Source organism: Alosa pseudoharengus, unplaced genomic scaffold, assembly GCF_046254945.1.
Source record: "Alosa pseudoharengus isolate Yale_2024_CS ecotype anadromous, Long Island Sound unplaced genomic scaffold, YU_APseudo_1.1 YU_APseudo_1.1_scf_24, whole genome shotgun sequence".
Taxonomy (NCBI): Eukaryota; Metazoa; Chordata; class Actinopteri; order Clupeiformes; family Clupeidae; genus Alosa; species Alosa pseudoharengus.
In genome coordinates, this window is record NW_027468689.1 from 25,673,761 (window position 1) to 25,698,936 (window position 25,176).

Here is a 25,176-nt window from a genome sequence, read left to right on the forward strand (position 1 = left end):
TTATTGATTTTTGTACTGTACAGTGGAATGCATGCACAGTCATGATTTATTACACTCTTGCACTGGTTAGTCATTAGTTTTGAAGAGTTGCTATCCAAATGATCAGTGACAGATTGCAATAGTATTTGAAAGGCTAACTATATTCAGATATCACTGACATCTTTATATTCAGTAGGCAGACATACCTGCACATCTTTCCTTATATTTGAACCTGTGGCCTTGCTCTCTCTGTAGTCAGATGTAAAATCCCCAGCATTCAGTATAAAATGACATTGAAAAACAAAAAGCAGATACGGTCAAAACAAACTGGTTTTGAAGCTAGACCCAGACAGTTCAGGCATTTCAGCTAGTGTGTTTTCATCAATACTTCATTATCAAACTGGTCGTTATCAGAATCACTTTTCATATTATTTCAGCTGTGGGATTCTAAGCACTTTCATATTTAGAGAGATTGTGGCATCCTTGAAAATAACTTCCAGACTGTGCTTTAGTGCTAGATGTGCTATTCGTTGCCAGCCTTTCAGACAACTCAATGACTTCTAGCCTGAGTTATGAAATGCTCCTTCATAAACTTCTGTTCCAATGTGTATAATCATCTATAAGGTTGTTTCAAGCGCATGCATGGGTCTCTCAGCACAGTGGCTAAGTGTGATAGCAGCGATGCTCAGATGTTCAGAGCCATATCATTTGTCTGATGATGGGTCTTAAAGAGACAGTGCTCATTTGTACCCCTTTATCAGTGGCTGGTACTGCTTCATTGGTGATAATGCACCCCATGATTGACAGGGTTGGGTTTTAACATCCCCTGAGGGTTTCTAGTGGGTTTGTCCATAGAGGCATTTAAAGATGGCAGACCCACTGATGCACACCAAGCTACCAATCACCCCTCCTCTCCCCCCCAAACCGCGCTGTGGCGATAAGCCGTGGTTCTGGCAGTGGGCCTCTCTTGGCTAGTGGATGGACTGGGCTCTCTTCCTGCCTGAGTGAGCCCAGAACCGGACCAACTGGAGATGGGTCAGTGGCCAAAAGGAAGAGGCACTGGCAAGCCTGCTCATCTTCATCATCAAATCAACACAGGGGCCAGACTACACAAACACACACACACACACAAATGCACGCACACATGCACGCACACACTCACACACCCACACTCACACACACACATACACTCACACTCACACACCCACACTCACACACACACACACACACACACACACACACACAAAAATCAGTCTGCCTCTTGAGAACAAGGCAGAGGGGGGTGTTGAGATGTAGAACACACCACTCTATGGAGCAATAAGAGCCCAAACTAAAAATGAGTGAGAGTGAAAGGATATAAGCTATGATAGATGTGGCAAAACAAGAGCAGCGCTTTATTTAATTATGCATTCATGTCTTTTTTTATAGCCTCTAAGCACCGCTAGGTTGATGAACATTCCTTATTCATTATCACCTTAAACCGCTGAGTGTCTCATGTCAACTTTTTTTGGGTGTCAAAAATTATAATGAGCCCCTTGTGCAAGATGCAACACTAATGGAAATAGATTAGTTGAACTTGAACTAGTTGTTTGCCTCGCATTGTGAGACTGCATTGCATATATATTATGCATTATATACTATGTGTGTATATCCCATTTGTTTAGCTGGTCTGCCCTCAGTTTGTATCTTGGTCATGTTATGTACTCAGTGGGTATAAAGGGGTATAAAGCCTAGTAACCCATAGGCCCAAGTGGAAGCCTATAAACAAATTACATATATGTTGAATATTTAGAGAAATACTAAAAATACTTTCAGGCATGCTGTGAAAACACGAGGGGATCATGTTTAGTCAAGCAGACAGACACAGGAGAAAGTATGTCAAAGCCAAGATCATGTCTCCATGATGTATGAGAGGTCTCTCTCTCTCTCTTCCTCCATATTTCTTTCTTTATCTCCCTGTCTCTGAGGCCATAGAGTGTTTCCTCATTCAAATCTAGGATCTTGTTTTCTACCATTTGTGTTTCCCAAATTAGGTGAAGAATTCTACCTCGTGCACTTTAGCACACATTTTTTTTTATATAGAGACTGAAACACCTCCTGTAAGAGAGGCCCCTGTTAAACGACTCAAAAAAAAAAAGAGAGAGTTATTTTAAAGGCCCATTGGTGCCATTCGGAGTCCTGGAAGTGGTCCAAGCTGAACCGGTTGGCATTGCACTCTCTGGGGATACCTCCAGCATGCCAACTAATTTAAGAGCCTGTGACAGTGAGTGATTGTGTCTGCTCCTGTCTTGGTGCGTTTAAAGAAAGAAAGAAAAAAGACTAAACAACTCTGGGCCATTTAGAACACAGTGAAATATTACTTTGCGTTTTGTCAGCTCGGAGGGGCTTCAACAGTTTGCCTGACCTGTTTATGATAATCAGAGGACAGGGAGGGGAGAGGGGGGTCCGCCGAGAGGTGGCGGTGGCAATGCCGGTGCCGAGGAAAATAAGCACAGGTAATTAAAATAGCTGAGAGGGGAGCAGATGGGATCCACACAGCTGGAGGCGCCCACGGCACCCCACCAGCCACCCCCCACCCTCCAACACCCAGCAGCGTCTTTGGACTAAGGAGGGCTGGCAGGCGGTCGGGGAAAATAACCCCCCCCCCCCCCCCCCGTCCTGAATGAACCCCTCTGGCGTCTGGACGTTCGGCTCAGCTGCGACCTGTTTCCTCGGGAAGACTTGCGTTCCCTTTTTTTTTTTTTTTGCAGTTCGCATGTGGGGTGACAGGCAGGGGTTTTCATGCAAATGCTAGTGTCCACTCAGCCTTAGGAAAAGCATACTGAGCTTTGTAATCAAACAAGCAATGCTCATTATGAACTAAGCAGTATTTGCTTTTAGATGCAAGCTCTTTTAAAAAGAGGAGACAAAAGTGTTATATTGGTGTTAACAGAGAAAATTAATTAGCCCTTATATGTTACTGTATATATGTTCATGTCTAGCACATATCCATCTAATTACATGTCATTTCTCTTGTTCAATGTTGTTCAAGGCTCTGTTGAATTGAATTGAATCGGTCAGCGGCTTGTCATGTGATGTTGTTTGAAGAGAGTTTTACGGGTGCTCAGACTAGGGAGCTAAAGGAAGAAAACACATGAAAACACTGTTCACTGTGCTCGCTGTGGGTGGGCAAATTATAATGCAGTATTCCAGCGCTGATCTCCTCTCAAGGATTGAGATGATTGCATGGTGTCGGTGTGCAATGCATAGTTTTACCCCTCTGTACAATGATTAACATTTCTCAGAGATTCTGAACACATCTTTTGAGTCAGAAATACTGTGGCAGTAACCTTTTTTTTGGGGTTTTTCATTTTCATTCAGACTAATTCATAACAGAATTTTTGGCAGGAATGAGCGTTCTCATGCAATCAAGTTGTTTCTCATCATCCCTGAGACATACAAAGAAAGCGCTACTTGTGTCCTGTAGTGTCGATGTTGATGTGCATAAACAGCTGAGCTTGGCTTTGGATATCCCTAGAACCGAGAGAGAAAGAAAAAAAAAATCATTAGTGCATGGGCATTGCCGCTTAATCCAGTAATGGTGAGCTGTAACCAACTTGGCAGCGGTTTTGCAAGTGAATGCCCACGCCTCCCCTCAATTGCTATGGAGCGACTTTTAATTGGCCCGACGAGGGACTGATTAGATGGCCAGCCCGAGCCGAGAGCCAGAGTGGGAGCCGGGCCAGGACATGGACGCTCACACCCCCTCAGTTCTTTGTGCCGCGTGCCAACGGGGCCGCGACAGACCACAGGAAGTCAGGACCTCTGCTCGGTTTCCAGGAGACTGGACCGACGAGTCAATGGTTCCACCCCATGGGAATTCCAGCAGGCCTGGCAGAGGGTCAAATGATTCATAGCTGGGGTCGTGGAAGGTTAATATCTTCATCTGTGGCTTTCTTTCCGCAGTGGGTTCTGTTTTGCTGTACCATCAAGCATAGGGAAGCATCTCCTATGTGTGGTAATACTTTTATTTTCATTCCTATTTCAATGCTATTAAAATGAGGAATGATACTGATTAAAAACGGGTTCTACATATGGGTTTCCTTTGATACTCAGGAGGGATGGTGGACTCTGAAATCTGTACCATTTTTTGAATTAAACCAACAGAATCACTCAAACCCTCAAACGCTCCCCGGTCTGCTGACTCCTGACTGCACAATGAAATACATCCCCCTGAACAAATATTTGACCCCTCTGCCAGACACAAAATGTGATCAAGGGGAGCCCCATTGTTATCTCACAGGAAGAGAGTGCACCGTCTGCCCACTTAATTGAGTTTGTCACCCCCTCTCTGCGTTAACAGCGATCGGCTGTGTGTGAATAAAAAAATAAAAGCCAGCAGAGATTCACCAGACTGTCAGAAAACAATTGGTCTCAATAAACGCGACGAAGCTGCCCCACCTTTAATTTTACAGATGTTATGAATGAGGTGCCAAGCCAATGATGGATGAGGAGTGTGAAAATTGTCCAGCATTTTCCTTATTGTGTTACAATAGAGTTCCCTAATTATGTGACCCCATATTGTTGCCGTCATCTAGAACTGAAATCCAGTTACCTGCATTTTTGTATTAGGGAGATTTTCTAAATGACACTGGCGCTGCTGTGCTTTGCCGGGGATCGATGGGTAGCATTCATGGGGTGTCATCTGTTGTGAAAATTGCAGTGTCATCGTTGCAGAGTGCTGGAGATGGATCAAAGCCTTGAGCAACATGTTTGAGACCTAGATATTCATTCAGCTCACTTCTTTCACACAGCACTCCAGCTAATGAATATAGATTAGCTTTGCCTTTTTCATTGCCTTCCAAAATCCAAGGTTTGGTATTTTAAAAAAAATGTATATATAAATATTCAAGAGCTAAACGAGCTTCCATAGAAAATAACTTGATATATATGGATGCAGGTCTTTTATTATTGATGTATTTTTTGAATCGAGACTTCATGCGTAACCCCAGAGGTGGACTGATTATCTTAAATGTCAATGATGGTAACTGCATGACCTTATCAAACAATAAAGGATTCCCGTCACATTTGCATATAGTTAAAATGTGTCTTTCTCCTCTGTGAGTGAATGGAGGGGTAAATGGTGACACTTTGATTATGACACAGGAAGTCATCGGTCATTTCATGACACCTTGTGAGGACCAAACAATGCGGCTGGAGTCCTCTGTCACGTCACTGTCACCTCACCAAGCTTGGCTCGTTTTTTTGTGTGTGTGTGTGTGTGTTAGTAGCTCTCTTGTTTCATTGATAACCTCTTCGCTGAACTTTAGAGTCTGAGCTGCCACATTGGAATGACATGGTTATCCTTCGGTACTGCCACAGGAGTTAAAATACTGACTCACTTACTAACTGACTGTATTACTGTGTGAATGCTCAGATGAATGAATGACGGTATGACAGGATGAATTAATGAATGCACATAGACTTTTTTAACAACAACTGACAATGGTTTAGTACCAACTCTTTAGTTGTTTTCACACTTTTTTGACTCCCTCAGTTATTACAAAGTCAAACAATGGCGAGTTGTGTAATTGCACGGTAAATGTGAGCAGTTACTGCTAGACCATCTGCATCACTGGCCCTGATACAGTGAGTCTCTCACCAGGGGATCATTCTGAAGAGCAGACAGACTGTCAACTCATCCAGATGTAGCTAACCATCTCCAACAAGGTGTTCTGCGACAAATACTTTGCTTTTGTGGCTCTCCCAAGGCCGAATGCACCTCCCCTTAAAATCCACACAAGCTAGCATCCATAACGAGACAAACAAAATTAGCATAATTGGCTGTTGTACTCTGTCTTTCTCAAACACATACACACACAAACCAACACACACACACGTCATCTTTTTCACAGGTAATAAATCTGAAACCAACAGCCCACGCGCGTGCACACACACACACACACACACACACACACACACACACACACACACACACACACACACAAAAACCCCACACAGTTGCAGTCACACTCAGAGAAAAATGAAACAAAAGCTCAGGCGCGAGCATGCCGTCCCAGCTTCAGGGCTGCGTTAGTTTAATGAGACTGAATGCAGGTTGGGATTTCTTTGTGAGAGCCGGCAATTAACGAACAGAAGGAGGAGAAAGGGGGGCATGGCGGACCCCTGCGACTCTTCATTTGGAATTCCACTCTGAACAACCTCAGAGGAAAAAAAGTAACTGCTGCTAAAATGAATGTGTGGACGAGATTCAAGAAATGCTTTTAGTATTGCTCGATGAAATTTACTTGTAAGAGGGTGAGTTTGGCCGCATTCTCCTGAATAAAATGAATCTTTATACTAGTCCAAGTGAAGCGTCTGAAAGCTAGAATTGAACATATTTGACAGGAATGCCCCATCCTTTGGATAATTTATCTATATGTATAGATGAATTCTTCAATGTGCAATGTGTTGCCTGCTAGCTCTGAATCCAACAAAAGCTGTGTTGTCCCATCAACAAACATTAAAAGAGAGTGCAATCCCAACTGAGAACACTGGATTCACTGTAGCAGTCTCGACCGCAGCCTTTGAAGCATTGTTCAGAGGTCTCTGTATTGGGGCATTCATCAGTCCCCAAACTAATCTAATTATGATAATGTGGCACACTCTTTGCCCTCCAAGCACAACAGGCAACTGTCACCATCTCTCTCTCTCTCTCTCTCTCTCTCTCTCTCTCTCTCTCTCTCTCAATGGCTCATACAGACAGACAACACAGGCAGACATGGACCTTGTATCATTGCGAGCTTTCATTGCTGACATTGGTTTGATTATTAGATTTAGGTGTGAGTGGGCTCTTGATAACGGTAAAAGCACTAAAGAGCGGCTTGTCATCCTTGCTGTGCGGCTATCGCAAGTGGTTTGCTCTCCTCTCCCCCTCACTTTCTCTCTCTCTCATTTCACAGATTGCTTTAAACTTGAAAAGGAATCCCGTGCACTTGAGGTGCTTCTTTGTACTATCTGACAGCCACTTTAGAGTGTGAGACTTGCATTTATCTCTCAGAGAGCTGTATAGTTAGTCAGATGTCTTCCTGACTCTCTAGGGAGAGTTGTCCAGAATGTACTGCATCCTTGGAATAGTGAGGTTCGAACGCGATGAAGCTTTAGTGTTTGGTTAACCAGGTAGAAACTGGCATGTGATCAGTCAGTCCTTGTAGCAGAGAAATTACCCGTTGCTTATCAGCAAAGGCGTCATCTTTTTTTGAAAAACGGCTTGCAATTATTCATTTGAATGAAAGTGTGACATAATTTGGTCATATCTCTCTTTGTTAAGAATTGCTTGATTTCATTCAGAATGGCCTGCATGTCTCAAATAGATTGTGAATAAAAGAAAAGGCAATTATGCTGATAGAAAAATTCAATGGGACGAGTAAGCATTTGTGTTGTAAGGGTTTGCCTCTTGCTATCTTTTTGTCTGAGGTTTGCATCGTCCGACAGTTGTTCCATAATGTCTAGATATTCAGTATAGCTGTATATCTACGTATGTGCATGCCATGTCTGTGTAGCCATGTCTCCAGTCAAGAATTCAGTGAAGATGAACTGAAATCTACATGCAACCTTGTCTGACAAAAGTATTGAGTAAGTGCTTTGACTACCTTACAAATGAGCCTGGCTCAGGCACTGCAGCCAGGGCGAAGGGTTGTTGTCTGGGACACCCGGGATCTAGGTCCTTTCCTGCAACCTTGTTGATAATAAGTAAGTGCTGTAAAATATAGTCTATATATACAAAGACATTATCACAAAGACATTATTGTGTTCATGCAAATTTTGGAGAAAGCAGTAATCCATAGGAGCAGTGGGTGGTATGAGTGGAGGCGTTTTACTGATGGCTTGAGGTTTCTCCGCAGTGAGACATTTGAGCCATTCTGGTTGACACCTCAGCATTAACCGTCAAGACATTTTCACTTAAAAACATGCCCACTCTCCTTCCACTTCCCCTTTCCTGCGTGTGTGAGAGTGTCTTCGTGGAGAAACCGCATGTAAAACAAGACTGGTGTGGCATGTTTCAGGGGGGTCTCTCTGGTGTGACGCAGGGCCTGAGCAGAATTGTCACCGCGAGGTCTCCATCATGTTCTTGGGCTCTTTTGAAATCAGGCACCATCGATTGCCAGCCAACAGAAGCACTTAAACAGAGGCGTTGGATGGGGGTTGATGAAATACAGAGTTTTTCTGGCAGCCAGATATTGAAGCAAGAGATCAATAGTGATAAAAAATGCATACTTACAAGAACACAAGTCTGTATAGAAGTTCAGACATAAAAAGAAAAAAAAAATGAAAAATATGAAATAGAATGTCTGCTGTGCCAAGGCTCATAGGAGTTTTTTCGACACAGGACATTCCAAAAGCAGGTGGACTGGATTGGCTTCATACCCAACGGTTATCTCCTTTAAGCAGCATGGGGAGAAGATGCCATCAATCATGATAATGGTTGGCTTTGTTTGATGGGCTAATCGATAACCACAGTCAGGCAATTTTATGAGCGTCTCTGTCCTTCAGCGCTAGCACACACACCCACACCCACACACACACACACTTGAGGGTGATCGGGCCCCACCTCACGGCAGCCCCCACGCAAGTTTACTGCCCCAGCCGTGGAGGTGTCGGCCACAGGCCGTTTATAGAGTCGTTAGGAGGAGGAGAACAGTGCCACGGGGACACTTTGTGGTTTGCGATGATGGACGAGGCTGAGGTTTCGCTCATAATGATTTACGCTCGCCGTATTGACAGTTGACACTCAGTTTGATGTGGATGGTGGATGGACTAATACTAATGAGTCATGCGAGCCTCTGAAGTGTCTGCTCGATTGCCACTGCCGGATATGTATATGACTTTGAAAAGCAGACATTAGTTACACGAACATAGAGTTCCTGGGACAAAAGAAACGCATTATCCATTCGCTCGACGCTATTTAAAAAGGATAATTGTTTTAACGCTGGGCATTTATCTGCCGAGCAGCATGCTGCATAGTATAGTGACGGCCATATTTCCCACCAACCACAGTGATACGTCTGGACCTAATGGGGCTTCACATTGCATATGAGTGAAGAGGAACAATGTTTCGCAATTACATAGGCTGGCATGCTCACTTTGCAATATCATCACACACATTCCCCCTCAGCCGCAAAAGCCTCTGATTATAACTTTGACCAGACCTGCGAGATAAAAAGGGGTGATTTGATTACTTGTGACATGTAGGTAATGGCCTTTCAAATTATTTCCCCGCACTCAATTAGCCTATGCAGAGCTCAATTAATTACTTCAGCTGAGGATATCCACCCCAACCCACATTGTCAAGCACGCCCTCAGTCTTTCGTAATTTCCATGCACTGACCCATGGTGTTCGCTGGTGAAAAGTCACAACCACTTTAGTAAATGATGGATTTGCCTCTGTGCTTGGAACTGATTCATTTTGGGCCATTTTTGCGTTGCTTTTGGAAGCTGAAGAGTCGACGCATAACCAGATCCTTATTCTCGGCCTGGCTTGGGTTTGTGGGGTTTTTTGCTTCAGAGCAAATTTGCTATGTTTCCTCATCTTGCTTCCACTGAATCACTCGGTGCTTTCTGGGTAATGGGCGAAACGTTTGGAAGAGGCATTGCTGTATGTGCGAACCATGAGTCCGTTTCTGAGTGCAGGGTAGAGTACATCAGTAGCCCATAACCCGTGACCTAACATGCCTTCAAAACAGATGTTTTGAATTCACATGTTCACATCCCAGGTGTTTAATAAGGTTGGACAAAACGTGTGTATTTTGTATGCCAACCAAGCAACTAACTACTTTGTTCTTTGTATAAAAGTTTCACTTTTTAGAAAGAGTTTAGAAGTAGTTCTACAAAGTTGGTAATGAAATGGAGGACTTTATGAAATTGGCTAGCAGACTAATCAATACTGTATGTGTTTGTAAGGTCCACAGAGACGCAATTGTTATTGTAATATTTTAGCAAGGTGGATTGTGAAATGAAGGTAGCCTTAGTTATTGTTATTTCATTATTCAGCTGTGTTATAATATCTCCGAGCACTTTGTCTGCAGTTTGTCCTTGTCTGAGCTTTGAGGAAATACAAGAAAGTAATGGCGGGTCAGTCAGCAGCTTTGAACATGGAGTGAGTGGGGATTGGGTTGTCCTTAATGAGAGCCTTGATATACCTGTGAAGATTAGATTCACTTAGCTTTAGAGAGGAGTGGTCCTATTTCACAAAGGACACCGGGCAAGATGCACTCTGAGAGAGAGAGAGAGAGAGAGAGAGAGAGAGAAAAAAGGTGTGTGGGGGGAGTAACCCCTTGTGTTAATGTAATGTCGAAGGTATTGCTCTCCACTAATGAGCACTTACAAAGGCATTTGAAGATTAATACAACCCATTTGATATTGTCATGATAAGTGCCTGAGAGGCAACTCTTGTGAAACGATAGCTGGAAAAAGGAACCTGCACAGAGCAATTACTCAAATGGCTTGTTTTCTCTCCACTATCAGATCCACCTTGAAGGAGTCTGTTTCTTTCTGAAATTAAAGGACAAACTCTGGCTTAATCTTGATTTCAGTCATTTGTGTAATAGCCTGCTTCATAGGAAAATATCAAATTAACTTTGTATGGCTGGGAAAAATAATATCTCACAAAATCACATCATTGTGAAATGAAACCATTCTAGTCAAGGGCTGGTATACCTGTTGTTTCACCTTCAGGCACATACCCTTGGAAGAGACCTCGCCTAGTATTCTGTTTTTCACTCGGAATTGTTGGTCTTGAGTCTGGTGAACTATTTCTTTAAAAAAGAACATAACTTCCAGCAGTCATTACTCTATGAAGCTCATGTCATGTTTTTCTTTCTATTTTCTCCTCTCTGCGTCTCGAGCGACAGTGAGTAAAACTAACAAATTGTCTTGGGGAGAGGGAGGAAAGAGGGAGCGAAAAATACACTTTTGTGTTGAGTTCAAGTGTTGGGTGATGCTGCGGCCTTCTCAGACAGCCAGGCACTCAGTGGCTGATTACTGTGAGGTGTGTAAACAAAGTGAAGTGCTGTCATCAGCACACATTGCGATCACAGCCAGACATGCTGCAGTTGTCAGATGTGCACTGTGTGTGTGTGTGTGTGTGTGTGTGTGTGTGTGTTTGTCTGTGAGTTAGTGAGTGTTTGGTTATGCCACAGCAGGTCACATTGTTATGAAGTGCAAAGAGAATGAGGAACATTTTGAGAGCAAACTATATATTGCGTGTTATATCTCCGGCTAGGACATTGGTCGTCACATTTCCTTATGTTTCTAATCAGGCTGTTATTTAAGTGCCATTACTCGACTGACAGTGGGTGGGAACACAACTAGGGACAGAAGCCATTTTAATGGTGTCAAAATCCGAAACCTTGTTTTATTTGTTCTAGGACTGAGAACCCCTTTCTTTAATATTTAATGATGGTTGTGGACCATTATTTAGATTATTCTCAATTATTCATGGCCTTTGGAAGGACATCCCACACATAATGGTTATCTCAGGTTTATACAGAGCAGCCAGGGCTAAAGTCATTCCCAAGCGCGGACACGCACAAGTTGAAGTCGCACTGTCTTTCTGCCTTGAGTGCCTCATTTGAAATACGGTGCGTCGCGGTGGCACTCAGTGTAAAGTTACCAAGCCCCGAGGTTATAAACACTCGGACGGTGAAATCCAGGGGATAAGAGTGAGACGGCAAGTGTCTGCCCCGGCCAGACGGTCACCGCGGTGACCTTACATAAATCTTTACTCTCATCATTTAAGTTTAGACGCAGAGCTCTAATTCGAATGCCATATGGCAGGTTGGCTGGCAGGCTTTCTGCACTTCTTACTCGGACACATGATATGATATGTGGACCATGCTGGAGTGAAGGAAGGAAATTGTATCATGGCGTGTGTTTCAGTTTTGAGTAAATGCAGAATGTCGTTCAGTTAGTAGTTCAGATAGCAGATAGTGGTCCTGGGCCTTGGATTTTATGTTTCAGGTTTTCAAATGTTTAAAAGACACAATGGAAGTTGAAGGTGTTATTACAGTAATGGGTGCTAAAAACAGACACAACTTCACACATATTTAGGAGCACCATCATTCACACACACACACACACACACACACACACACACACACACACACACACACACACACACACACACACACACACACACACACACATCAACAGCAACATCAAGCAGCATGTTCTCACTTACCTCCATCTCACATCTCTCTTTGTCTCTCTTTCTTTCTTTTTAGAATTCTTCTTGGAGTTGCTGGAAAACTCACAGAGGTCGCTGAATGACATGTTCGTGCGGACATACGGCAAGTTGTACATGCAGAACTCGGAGGTCTTTCAGGAGCTGTTCACGGAGCTCAAGCGCTACTACACTGGCGGCAACGTCAACCTCCAGGAGATGCTCAACGACTTCTGGTCGCGGCTGCTCGAGCGCATGTTCCAGCTGCTCAACTCGCAGTACCACTTCACCGACGACTACCTGGAATGCATCAGCAAGTACACTGACCAGCTCAAGCCGTTCGGCGACGTGCCCCGCAAGCTGAAGGCCCAGGTCACGAGGGCCTTCATCGCAGCCCGGACGTTTGTTCAGGGGCTCATGGTTGGCAGAGAGGTGGCAAACAGAGTGGCAAAGGTGAGTTGGATGCACATGTTTTTGGAAGATGCCAATCCTCATATTACATATACAGTGTAATTTTTTGGCCATATCCCACTCAATTAGTGTTTCATTGGGGACAGCAGCAAGGCAACAGTAACAAATTCTCATATAAAACTGTGAGCTAACTAAATAAAAGGAAGGCTACGTATAAATCTTGTAAAGACCAAGAACACTGTTGTCACTGTTGACAGTTTGCTAATATGCTATTTGGTGTCTTTTGGCGATAAAAAAGTGAAAGCAGATAAAAGCATACCTTCACTGACATTACATAAATTATGAATTAGTCTGTGTTTGGCCAGAATTATATAATTACCCACAGCTAGGATTTTTCACTTCATCTAAACAAACAGAAAACACTCATAAAAAAATAAAACCTCAAGCAAGTAACTGCAAGGTACTAGTAATGAACACATCTCAGTCACTCAAGTCAACATCGTTTATCTTTTTGCTGGCCTTGTCTGTCCTATCTGCCTGAGGCCCAGACCACCTGATGGTTTGGGCTTCACCACAGTGCTCGGCATGCTTTGATATTCTAATGGCTTGTGGATGCTATGTTATGAATATGTTTTACCCCCAGCTCTCAGGTGACAGAGCTCAACGTTTGTATCTTCATTTCACGGGATTTGATCTTTAGTTTCGCTGCATGTCTAAGCGCTCCCTTTGATCAGTGTGTCAGCACCTTGCAATGAACAACACTAGTAATACCCACAGATTGTAGAACATTTTGGGAGAAATGATAGGAATAGACTGCCATGTATAAGTTCTGTCCATAATCATACGACCCATTCCTGGCTGTACATCCTTTCTGTACATTACAGTCCCAGTATCACATATGGAATAATCTTCTAATAAGCACATGCACTTTTCAGTCTTGAAAACCATTCATTACGAGCCATCTCTCCCTATAGGCTACTGGACATATTTCTACAGTCCTATTGACACTGATGGACTAATCTCCTAACAAGTATGTTTGTTTCAATTCCAAACAGTATATACAGTACACTACAATTTCATCAGCTTCATGGTCAGAGAGGGCTTTTGAAATGGAAAGACTGACCTCATCTATGCGTGATACAATAGATACAGCTCGAAATTCACCCGATCATTAAGTGCTTGGAAAGCAGTCAACAAACATGACGACTCGATGACTTTGAGTGAGAACCAGACAATTAAGCCGTCAAAAGTATTTGATGTTTATTGACATTGACATGGAGCTCCACTGCCAGGATCAATATCATCCATTTATATCCACTCTTTTGTGCATTATTGTACATTTTATGTTGAGCCACAGTGGAGTAATACGCTAGACCTCCTCACTGAAAGAATGTAGATACCAGACGTCCACATTGACGAAAGTGAAATAGCACATTGTGTAGCATATTGGGAATGATCAGGTGCCACTGATTTATGGCCGCGTGTACACTGGCTTCTCCACTTTTAGGATTTTGGCTAATATGGTCTTAATATTTTCATGGCTTTCAACCAAAACCTCTAAATTAGCTTTTTTATGTGGCAGCCAGTATGCCACTTACGTTTGAGAGAGAGAGTGAAAGAGAGAGAGAGAGAGAGAGAGAGAGAGAGAGAGAGAGAGAGAGAGAGAGAGAGAGAGAGAAAGTGAGAGAGAATAAGTGGGAGAGAGCAAGGCCTGATAGAAATTGCCACGCAAAGTGACCATGATTGAATGTGTTTTTACGGCCCCTTGTTGGCTTAATGCTTTCCATCACGCAGAGGAGAAACCAAGGGTGTGGCTTGTGGCAGCCCACGGCTGGGATTGAACACGGGGGGTTTTAATCAAACCTGTGTTTTAAGCCCGACACCTCCAGCCAGGGCCTGACCTTTCCTCTGTTGTTTATTAGCACGTTGGCAGGTGGCAATGATGGAGCAGATTGCGGACTCTCTGTCTTGGTGCTTCGCTGGATGCTCACAGGGCACAGAATGGAGAATTTGTGGGGATTATCCTCCATCAGAAGGAAACAACCGTGGCCTTTACAGACTTCTCTACGCAGTGTATTTTTCCCCTCTGACCACCTAATTAGCTTTAGCTAGATAGCGTATCTGTTAAAGCTGCTGGCATCTAATAAATTCAGTCAGAGTTGTTTTTCGTTACATGTTTCATTTTACGCTGGAGCGGTTTGTCTTTTTAGTTTTTTGGATGCTCGGTGGCATTGATAAGATACAGTGCATGCTTTATTTCACTCAGAGTGCTTTTGTGTGAAAACACATTGCTTTGACAAATGTCTTTTCTTTTTAAGGTTTTGTATTGTCATAACCCAATTAGAGACAGCCTAGGCAGTGTGCAGGACAGATAAATCCCTGCCGTCATTATTTGAATGCAATTGGTAGGCATCTCCATTGTGCAAGAATGCCATTCTGGACGTAAATACTGACACATGCAGTTTTTAATGTGCCATAGTCTACTGTACATTTATGGCCGGATCCACTAAAAAATTTTCTCACCACTGAACCACATTCTGAGGATAGAAAGGAATATTTTATAACTGAATAGACTATGTGGACCTTAAGTGACTTGGATGAGACAAAAGGGGCTGGTTCTTACTTTTTGGTGAGTTTGATGCATTGTTTGCTTTGCTTAGGAGTGCTACAGTAAGACAGGACACAGTGGTAAAGGGAAAACAATTGTAAGGTTTCACCAATGAATGCATTTTAATATTTGTCACAGAAATGATATGACCATTCTGAGTAAACCCTCATAAACTCGTAAACCACAATGGGCACTTTGCTCATTATGCATTGCTGTAGATGTGATGTGTTCATGAGTTTGAGGTTATGTGGTTCGCCAACCTCTAATAAACATGCCATCCAAACAATAACACAAGAGAGAAATGAACATATTAAAATATTCTCTCTTGCACAGCTGGAAATGTTACGTAACACATGTCTTGTTGGAAGTGTTTGAAAATGTGTCCCAAGATCTCCATTTTTGAAGTAATATTAATTAATTAGAAAAAATGAAACATTAATTCTGTATGTAACATTTAAGCCAGCAGACACAGCTATACATGTATGGGCAGTCAAATTACAAGTACAACACCCTACATAAAGAAAGTTCTACTTGCCATCACAAAGCAAATGCTGTCAAAGTAGGTGTGAACCTGGCAGCTGTCTGGTTTCTCTCAAAGATGTTAATGACTTATCATCCCAGGTGCACCTTGCAGATGTTGTAGGTGTTGTGTTGTGCAACTTTCTCAGTCACTCTCTTTTTCCATGGTCTACCGTGGCCCTTCATGCCCACTGAATTACATACAGGCCACAGGAGACATTTGTGAAGTGTCCATATTGCAGCTGTCACCCTCCAATTAAGCAAGGTATGCCTGAGGTCATTCCCTGGTTCCTTTGTGGTGGACAGCTCACTAAATTGACCATGCAGTGAAGCACAATCTGTCATAAAACTCGGTGGTTTTACGGCCTCTCTTATGGCATTTGGCCTTAAACTGGCTCTTTAACATCGACTTATGCTCTCTTCAGTGTCCTGTGGTGATGGGCAACAGAAAATGGTTTCTGAACGCAGCCGTTTCTAAGCACTATGATAACCAATTAAATAGTTGACATCATTTAAAATCATTACTTGATGCCACTTTAGATTGACCAGATTAATTGTTTTGTTCTGATGAACACAGAGCAGATCTGTGGCTGAATACAGCGGCGTCAGTCAGGAATACAGCCTAGTTGGGGCTTTAGGAGCTGCGAGAATCAGGAAGAATTCATTTGACAGGACAAATCCTCCTCTCCCTCAAATCCACCCCCACCAGCTAAAGTAAAACCCATGAGTAACATGCAAGATTTAGCACCATCCAGCTAGTATGTGCATGCTGGGCAAAATAGTGCGGAGCTCCTTGCAACATGGTGTTTGCAGTATGACAAGCTTTACAGTACATTTCCAATGTAGAGCTTTTTTATGTGCTCTTTTAAGTGCTTCATCTTTGCAGTCTATATTCATGTTTACAGTTGTGTCACCTTTGTGACATTAGGAGTGCTGAAAATGTGTAATCTGAAAGGTTGTTTCAAAAGGAGCTATGTTTGGGCATAGAACTGCAGTCATGAAAGACTAATGTGCGTCATACAAATGGCCCCAGTTAAAACCCTTTTTTTCATTTCAAGTATGACAAACGGAATGCACTCAATTAGAACACCGTGACAAGTTCCAAAGAGAACAAAATCTGGATTCTATCAAAGCGCTTTAATGGGCTCTAGACAGAGAGTCCACACCTTTCTGTAAAAGCGTCCGGGGCTTGAGCGCAGTGCGCGGCCGTTCTATAGAGACGTGGCTATTTGCACAGGTGGGTGCTCCACTTGGACTGGTTGTCACGAACATGAGACATAAAATGGCAAAGCGTTTAAAAGGGCGCATGGAAAAGGTCCCCTGTGGGAAATGGGCTTACTTACACACACACACACACACACACGCCCACGTGCATGCTGGGCAAAACCCTGTACAGGAAATGAGCTCTCACTGTAGTTTGCTCTAATGGGAAGCAATGCTTTTCCAAATGAACTGGGGAAACATGGTTTCACCCCTCAGCTACACGGATACATGGAACACAACTGTGGCTCATAACGCGATGGTACGGATGTCAATTATGGCCATGTTTTTTTAGCTGAAATTGTCATAGAGTGGTGAAAGCTTTCACATTCACAATGGTGGCACATGTTTGTCTAACAGGATTGTTGTTACAAATACATTTTGGAAAAAATTTTTGAAAGGAATCTCAGTAGTATAGTAACTGAATGTGTAATTGAAGATAATGGGGTGGGGGGGGCAGATATTCATCAAAGACAAACAAATGAAATTACCTCAAAAATGGGATTAAGTCTCCATCTCCATCATTTGTCATTTTCCAGGGATTGAGAAATGGAAAATCTCTCTCACTCTGGATTATGGTGACCATTTGCACGGTGCAGTACTTAAAAACCCAGGGATTATTGATGTCATGTGCCATGTGAAGTTGTACTTTTGAAAAGGACTACAGAAATGCACATTTTGACTTGAATCCCTATTTACTGAATGCTTGCCTGCTACAGTAAAGACAACCTGTTGTTATCGTTGCAATATATGTGTAGCTGTTTGCCCTTACAGATCTGACATCAGAGATTTGACCTGTGATGCCCATAGTGACTGAGACAAACTGACTAACCACAGCGTTATGTGCACTGAAGTGAGGTCAGATACGGCTCAGTGGATATGTGCATCTCTAGTTTCTCCAGATCCCATCCATACTCAAATCCGTGAACCCAGTAACCCTATACAGGAAATCTTACATCAAGGGGAAATTGAAACTCTGAAATTTGAATAGGATCTAATGCGGCAGAGTAACTAGCCACTAATCACAAAATAACCGGTGTCACTGGGTCTATGTGGTTCAGCCTGAATTTCTATTTAGTCGATGGATGTCAAAGTCTTCCTGCCGAGCCTTTGACCCATAAAAAGAGTTGCTGTTATTTTGTCATTAACACTGTAATGAAATCTGATGGAGCGCAAAATAGCCACAGGAGCGGGAACAGTCGTCTCAGCAACAAACATGCTATCACACTCAACTGTGGCACCACACACACACACACACACACACTCACACTCAACTGTGGCACCACACACACACACACACACACACACACACACACACACACACACACACACACTGTGTCACCCTTACCAGCTCAGCATCCAATGTAGGGGATATGTTCCATTTATTCATTTCACAGATGTTTTTTTTCCAAAGCCCCTTACACTGCAGCACAAACAGTGATTCTCATCAGTAGGAGTGTTCTGAACGGCATGATCATGTTGATGACACCTTGCCCTAGCAGTGGCTGTAGCGTCTGAGCCAAAGGGGACACACTATCGGCCCAATCTGATGACTGTGGTCATAAGTGTGCAGTGTCTATGTCAGAGTGATACTGTTGTTCTGCAAAACTGAGGATAGAAATGAGAAAGTTCCCAAACTCATTCAGTCTTTGTCAGTTTGCCATATTTTGACCGATGAAGTCTTGATGTGCGACGCTCGAATGGACAGATGATGCCTTGTTAACCTTTCCTTTGCATCAAATGATCCAGTTCACTACACAATGCAGACATGAACCAACAAGAAGGTGAGCGCGTACACACACCAAATCTTTTATTAGACTAATATGAATATTTAACATGAAACCATAACATTTCCCTTAAACTGAAATAAGGCAGGACAGGTCACTGCAATGACCGCAACAACCCCATTAATTAAAGCCCTCTCCCCAGCTTGTTAGTGGTATGAGTACACCGTGTCTGTCCAGCATTTTGTTGGAGCCAGAGCCTGTCCCAAATATAGAGGGCGTGACGGGGGGGCACATCTTTATTTAACGAGGGGCTTGGGGGTGAGTTGTCAGCGCCCGTGTAGTGACACTACGTCCTGGGCTTTGCTGGCACCCAGGGTGGCCCTAATCCACCCATGACATTTATACCGGGCTGGAGGCCCCAGTCGCAGTGGTGTAGGTGGCAGGCGTCGGCACTTTGATCCTACAGGGCATTTATCCATGAGGTATTTATCTAGCAGACGCTACAGTTAACAATTTGGTGGTGTCAGTACAGGAAAGAAAAAAAAACTTTGTGTGTGCATATATGTGACAAAGTGTGAGACTGTTAGACATAGACTGTGTATATGTTTATATGTAAGAGAGGGTGAGAGTGTTTGTGTGCGTGTGTGTGTGTATGTGTGTGAGAGACAGAGAGAGAGAGAGAGGAAGAGAGAGAGTGTGCAATATTTGTGTGTGTGTGTGTGTGTGTGTGTGTGTGTGTGTGTGTGTGTGTGTGTACGTGTGTACATACATATATCCTTGTGTGTGTGTGTGTGTGCCCATCTGTGTGTGTGTGTTTGGGTGGAGGAGGCAGTGAGATCTCTCCAGTACACTTTTAACCACCGGGGGGTAAGGGGGAAAAGCCAGCGAAACGCAGCTCTGATGTGACACGAGCGTGCCGCGCTACTGGCGCAGCGGTAGCTTAGTCCGGCTTTTAGCCCGCCGCTTGTCACAGTAAATCACGACCATGGCCGCCGCACTCGCCCAGCCTGCCAGAGGGCCGCGGGCCCAGGGAGCTGACGCCGTGTCTGCCGGGTGTCGGCCCGGAGCCCGGAGCATGTGCCGCCGAGCCAGGAGCGTCAGCTTCGGTGCGGCTCGGCTCTGGTTCCCTTCTGCGGTCCGTGTCAGCTGAACGGGCCCTTTCTTTGAATCGATGCTAACTGACACCCCTCTCGGCATGCCGTGATGGTCTTTCTGATCTGCCTTTCAGTGAAATATGTAAAGTCAGTGCATACTCCAAAAAGCTCAGGCAAAGAGAGATAGATAGAGAGAGAGAGAGAGAGAGGGAGAGAGAGAGAAAGGGAAATGGAGACAGTAAGTCTGAGGGATTTTCATACAGTACTCACTCACTACTTTCTAAATTCAGTGCAGCAAAATATGCAAGTTTCATCGTTCCCCAGATGCAGTTGTCTCCTTTTTAATAAAGGATGGAGGGGTAACAGTCTGCCTTTGCAAATATCACAGACAGCCTGGCAAAGCACAGGCATACTGTTCCACAGCTCACCCATGGAATGGGTCAAAAAATGAAACACACTTCAGTTAGAAGCAGCAAGCATCAGAAGATACATTAGTCCCCTGAGAAAACGGTCTGCGTTATAACTGACGTGGGGGAAAGACATTGTGTTACATGTTTGGCCTGGCCAATTATAGATTTAAAAATGCATTACGCAATTGTCCTTTAAGACAGCCTGAAATTCTATTAAATCTTATTTCCCACAGGAGCGACACTATATTAAGGCCTTCCTTTAATTAATGTGACGTTCTTTATTTCAGCTCTAACCTTAACATTAGGAAGTTAGCTGTAATTTAGGTCACTGCAGGACACATTTTTGTTAAATGCTATAATGGCGTGCTTTTTAAAAATAGAATGGGCCCTGTGAGTCTAAATCAGACGAGGAGAATGCAGGATGTCTTTGCAAATAACACACTCTGGCCTAGTTGTTAATGGGAAGTCGTTGGAAATATCACTTTTCAGCAGACAGTTCATGTTCCCATTGTTAGCACCAGGGTAGGACTGTTCATGAAGGGATCGGCCCTATGAACCAAACCTGCGTCCTAGCCTTGTCCTTGGAAGACACACCGCAGTGCTAAATGCTGGCAGGCCCAACTGCAATAAACTATGCCAATAGACCATGATCTGTGTCAGTAGAGCATAGCGAATGGCAGCCCTGCTCTTGTCTATATTACCTGCTAAGTGCTCCGTCGTGTGTGTTCTGTGTGAGAAGTAGCTGTGCGGAGGCTCGGCACCGGCAGCGCTCGCTCTCGTCCCCCCTCTGCCCTCCTCCGCACCGCGTCTGGGCCGCTGCTGGAGGGGGCTACGCTAGCACCCCTACCAGCCATGCAGCATGCCGCGCGCTGCCTAATATATTAAAGCAGCACTCAATTAGAGCAGTCATGCACTGATGGCCATATAGCTGGCTGGCTGTCCCGCACTGCCGCTAACGCTAGTTAGCGCGATGGGGAAATGATCGAGATGACTGTATGTAATGATGTACTGCTAGCTGAGTGGGGGACATGAGGCTGTTAGCTCACACATCAAGAATGAATTAGCAGATGGTAAATGCTCTCCTACTGGAATGGTTTCTGGTGCTTTGCCCTTCATCATATGCTCTATACCACTTTACTTGTCTTTCATGCCATTGGTATAGTTTGAAACTTTTTTTCACTTTAATGCTTCATTTTGATGTTTAGCACAGGAATATAAAACTGCAATGGCACCGAATGATGATTTGATATTCTAGTTCCTTATAATAATATGTTATTTTAATAAATATTTAGCACATTTGTCCAACTGCAGCTGCACCTCCCAGGGGCTGTTGTTTACAGCACTCTTCAGAAAAATAAAGAAAGAGCCTGGATGATTGTATGAAACTTTTATGAATGAAGAAATTGCCAGTGTATTTGAACCATTGGACCTGATAGAGATGATGTAAAAAGCACTGAATCAGATTTAATTCATTTTAATTTCTTACTGTAAGTCAACGCTCTAAACTAAGGAAATTATATAGTTTGTGACAGTCGCTGGCTGCAAGCGTTATGCAGTTCAATATGACTTGGAAATGAAATTGCACAAGTGACTTTGGCCATGGTTATGGATTTGGATTTACTGTATTTCTAAAACTGCTTCACAGACACTGACAAAGGCAATTAGAGAGATATCCCTTGGCGCAAAGAACAATCAATCTCAACTAATGCCACAATCAAAAACAATTTCCCCATATTTCCCCATATTCCTCCTTTCACCCCATCTAAGAAGAGTGGGTGTGTTCTGGCAATGACTTCTTCCTCCCATCCAAAATATGAAAAGCCCTTTATCTGCTGCTAATTGGCTAACCCCAAGATGCACTGGCTGCTTTTTGGCATGAAGCCACCCCTACAGATGGTGGATATTGCCCAGTCTTTTTTTCAGTGCCCATTTTGTGTGTTCTGTTCATTTTTTTAAAGGAGAGAGGCGGAACAATGTCAAGCCATTTTTATGATTGCATTATATTAAAGCTGACACATTTGGAGTTCTCCAGTTTCCTGCACTTCGAGCCCCCCTCTTATTTTGTTATGGTTGTGTCTTTGAGCCTCCCAGATTTCTCTGTCAAACTGGATTCCATTACCTGTCGGAATAGTTTGGGATTACGTTCACGCTGGCGTGCGGATGTTCCTCGCATCATGCCAAGAGTGTCACGTTCGAGGGATGTTAAAGCTGGTATTATAGCGTGCGCTTTTAGGTAGCGCTGTCTTGTGCCATTTAAGGTTTGTAGTGCTCCGACAGCACTTAATCCTTCTCAGTCATTCAGAACTGGCTTTTGAAAATAATGAGGTAACTCCTTTTGTCCTTCTGAAGTCCTTCTTGAGGAACCAGTAACTTAATAGAGATGCCAAGGAATATATGACATAATCAGTGAGCCCCCACATCAACTACCTGCTTTTCAGAAAGTTACAGTCACATACAATTGTCCACATGCCTATCAGAAAGGGACATATGCATGCATTACTCATGAGTAGGGAATATATTCCTTTTACAAACCATTTAACATGCAGCACTGTAGTTTTTTTTGTTTATTATTATCCTTTAAAATCAGTTTATAGAATGATAGGCCCTTACCATATGGGGAAACTGATGATTTATTATTCCTGATGAGTTATCTGCTTAACTGTAATATCCCAACAGAAGTGTGTGTCAGCCAAGTGTAATGAATAGTTTTGCCGAGCAGTAGGATATGATGTGAATTTTAGACTGTACAGTTACACCAAGAAGATTGCATCTATTATTAAAAACCCAGATAATGTGATTACTGGAGCCCAGCGATCCAGGGGTAAAACGAGAAATATATCTGAATCGTACTTATCATCTGATTTATTTATAACCACACACACACACACACACACACACACACACACACACACACACACACACACACACACACACACAGACATGTCATATTTGAGGTGATTAATTCCAATCCTGGGATAGCTGATGTGTCTGAGAAGTTTGTTTTGAGTCATTATGAACACCACCAGTTTACCGGTATTAATCGTTGATTAATAGTGGATTGCAATATTTCATAACGCCTTACAGTATGGAGTATAATGTAAAGATTGAGAACACAGCCAACCACAGAAATTGTTACCCATTCTTCCATATGTTTTCTGATACAGATATTTGATTGCTAAACTTGTATTGTTTTTGAAGGAGTCTCTCTCATTGAGGCGAGTCAGTGAGATATGGTACTCAGTCCTTTCCATGCTCAGTCAGACTTAAATAAGAGAGCTGAAACCAAAGTTTTTGAGCAGCAAGCCCCCCTCAGGGCATGATTTGTCTTCTTGTTAGTTTGTAAATGAATGTGTGTTGGGGCTTTTCAATATTCTACCACACAGTACTGTAACATGTGTTTGTTGATTTTTGTATTTATTTATTTATTTATTTATTGTGTTACTGGGCTCATGTTTGCTTTTTGTTCTGGTGTATGTGTACATTTGGTGGTGCTGGTTTAATAAGCTTGCTTATCAGCTCTGACAGTGCAATGTATTGTTTTTAGCTTGACATTATTGTATACAGTGTTGTTTGTTTTGTAGGGATTAAGTATGTTTATGGGATTGCAGAGCCTGAAAGGGCCTAACCAAGCACAAACAGCTTCATTTCAAAGAGATACAAACAAACAAATATGAAGTATGGTTGGTGAATGTAAACAAAAAATATTTTAGTTTTTGTTTTCTACTGTTCTGTGTTCTGAATAAATGCCATGCTTGTAGTCCTTTGAAGTGTAGCTATTAACTGGGAGAAAGAAGACACAATGCCTGCAGAGAAAAATGGCCTCTATATCTCATACAGAGGAGAAATTATTCTATATTCCTCACACTCAGGAAAAAAAAAATTGCATTAAACATTTCTCTGGGCTGTGAATATCTGTAGGTCTCCTAAGCTTTGGGAAGCTACTAACTTAAATGTTGTGATTTTGCAATATTGTGCAGCAATGCAAGTATTTATGACACAATCAAAAAGCCCTATTTATTCTGAAAACACACTTTCCAATTCAGAGGCGTGGAATAGAGGAATGGGGGTGGGGTGAGGTGGGGTTGGTTTTAGATCTGCCGTGTTGCTTGCACTTGTTGCCTGTTGGGAACAAATTGCCAGTACACACATTTTTTTTTTTGGAGTATGGCATGCCGAGATGACATCTCCAGTACATCATCTTCAAAGCCCCCTGTGAGGTTGCGTCTGATACGCCTGCTAAATTGCATGTGTCAGAACAGCTTTGTTTGATCCCAACTGTTCTAAACAGCTCTTGGAGGAAGGCTGATGCTGGGGCTCGCCAGCACTGAACAGGCCGACACATTTTCCTGTGATAAAAGAGGAGGGAAGGCTACAGCTCCCTTCTGTATATCTGAGGAAAAATTAATGTAACAAAACACCAAACCCATTCGTGCCAACTGAATTCGTTCGTCGTAATTTGTTAGACATCCTAATGTATCTATAGACCGGGTGCATTGACACCAGGCTCGGATTGGTCTTCTTCTAGTCTGACAGAGGGCAAGACGGTCCGTCAGTTTCGATTCAATTTGTTGTTGGGGTCCGGCCCTCCTTCACATGCATGAGTCACACTTCTTTCGGCACGCCGTGGCCTGATGTTTTCAATTCGGTCACGATAGGCGTCTCACCCCGGTGCGGCATGGCGTGGCTTGCTGGCTCGGCTGAGCTCAGCCCCTGCCTCTTACGTGTGTCTTTGTGGGGTGCGGTCAAGAGCAGAGTGGACAGCACTGATTGAAGTCAACCATAAAGACACAAGCTGACGTCCAATTACCAGATGTTTCACAGGGGTAAGAGAGGAGAGGAGAGGAGAGGGGGTATTCCCCCTCAGCTGAAGTGTGAACACATGTGAGAATACTGTTGTTTTCAAACACCAGGTCCGACGAGGTGATGTCAGTGGTACAGCAGCATTAAGATCTCCTCTGGTCTGACACTG

At 43.3% G+C, this 25,176-nt stretch overlaps 1 protein-coding gene across 1 annotated transcript in view; it reads left to right on the forward strand.

The window, feature by feature from the left end:
• LOC143142025 (glypican-6-like) overlaps nucleotides 1-25,176 on the forward strand; it is a 120,311-nt gene that overhangs the window by 42,868 nt on the left and 52,267 nt on the right. The window contains exon 3 of the mRNA XM_076302715.1: nucleotides 12,240-12,631. Coding sequence (XP_076158830.1) covers nucleotides 12,240-12,631 — 392 coding nt within the window. The remainder of the gene's footprint in view (nucleotides 1-12,239; nucleotides 12,632-25,176) is intronic.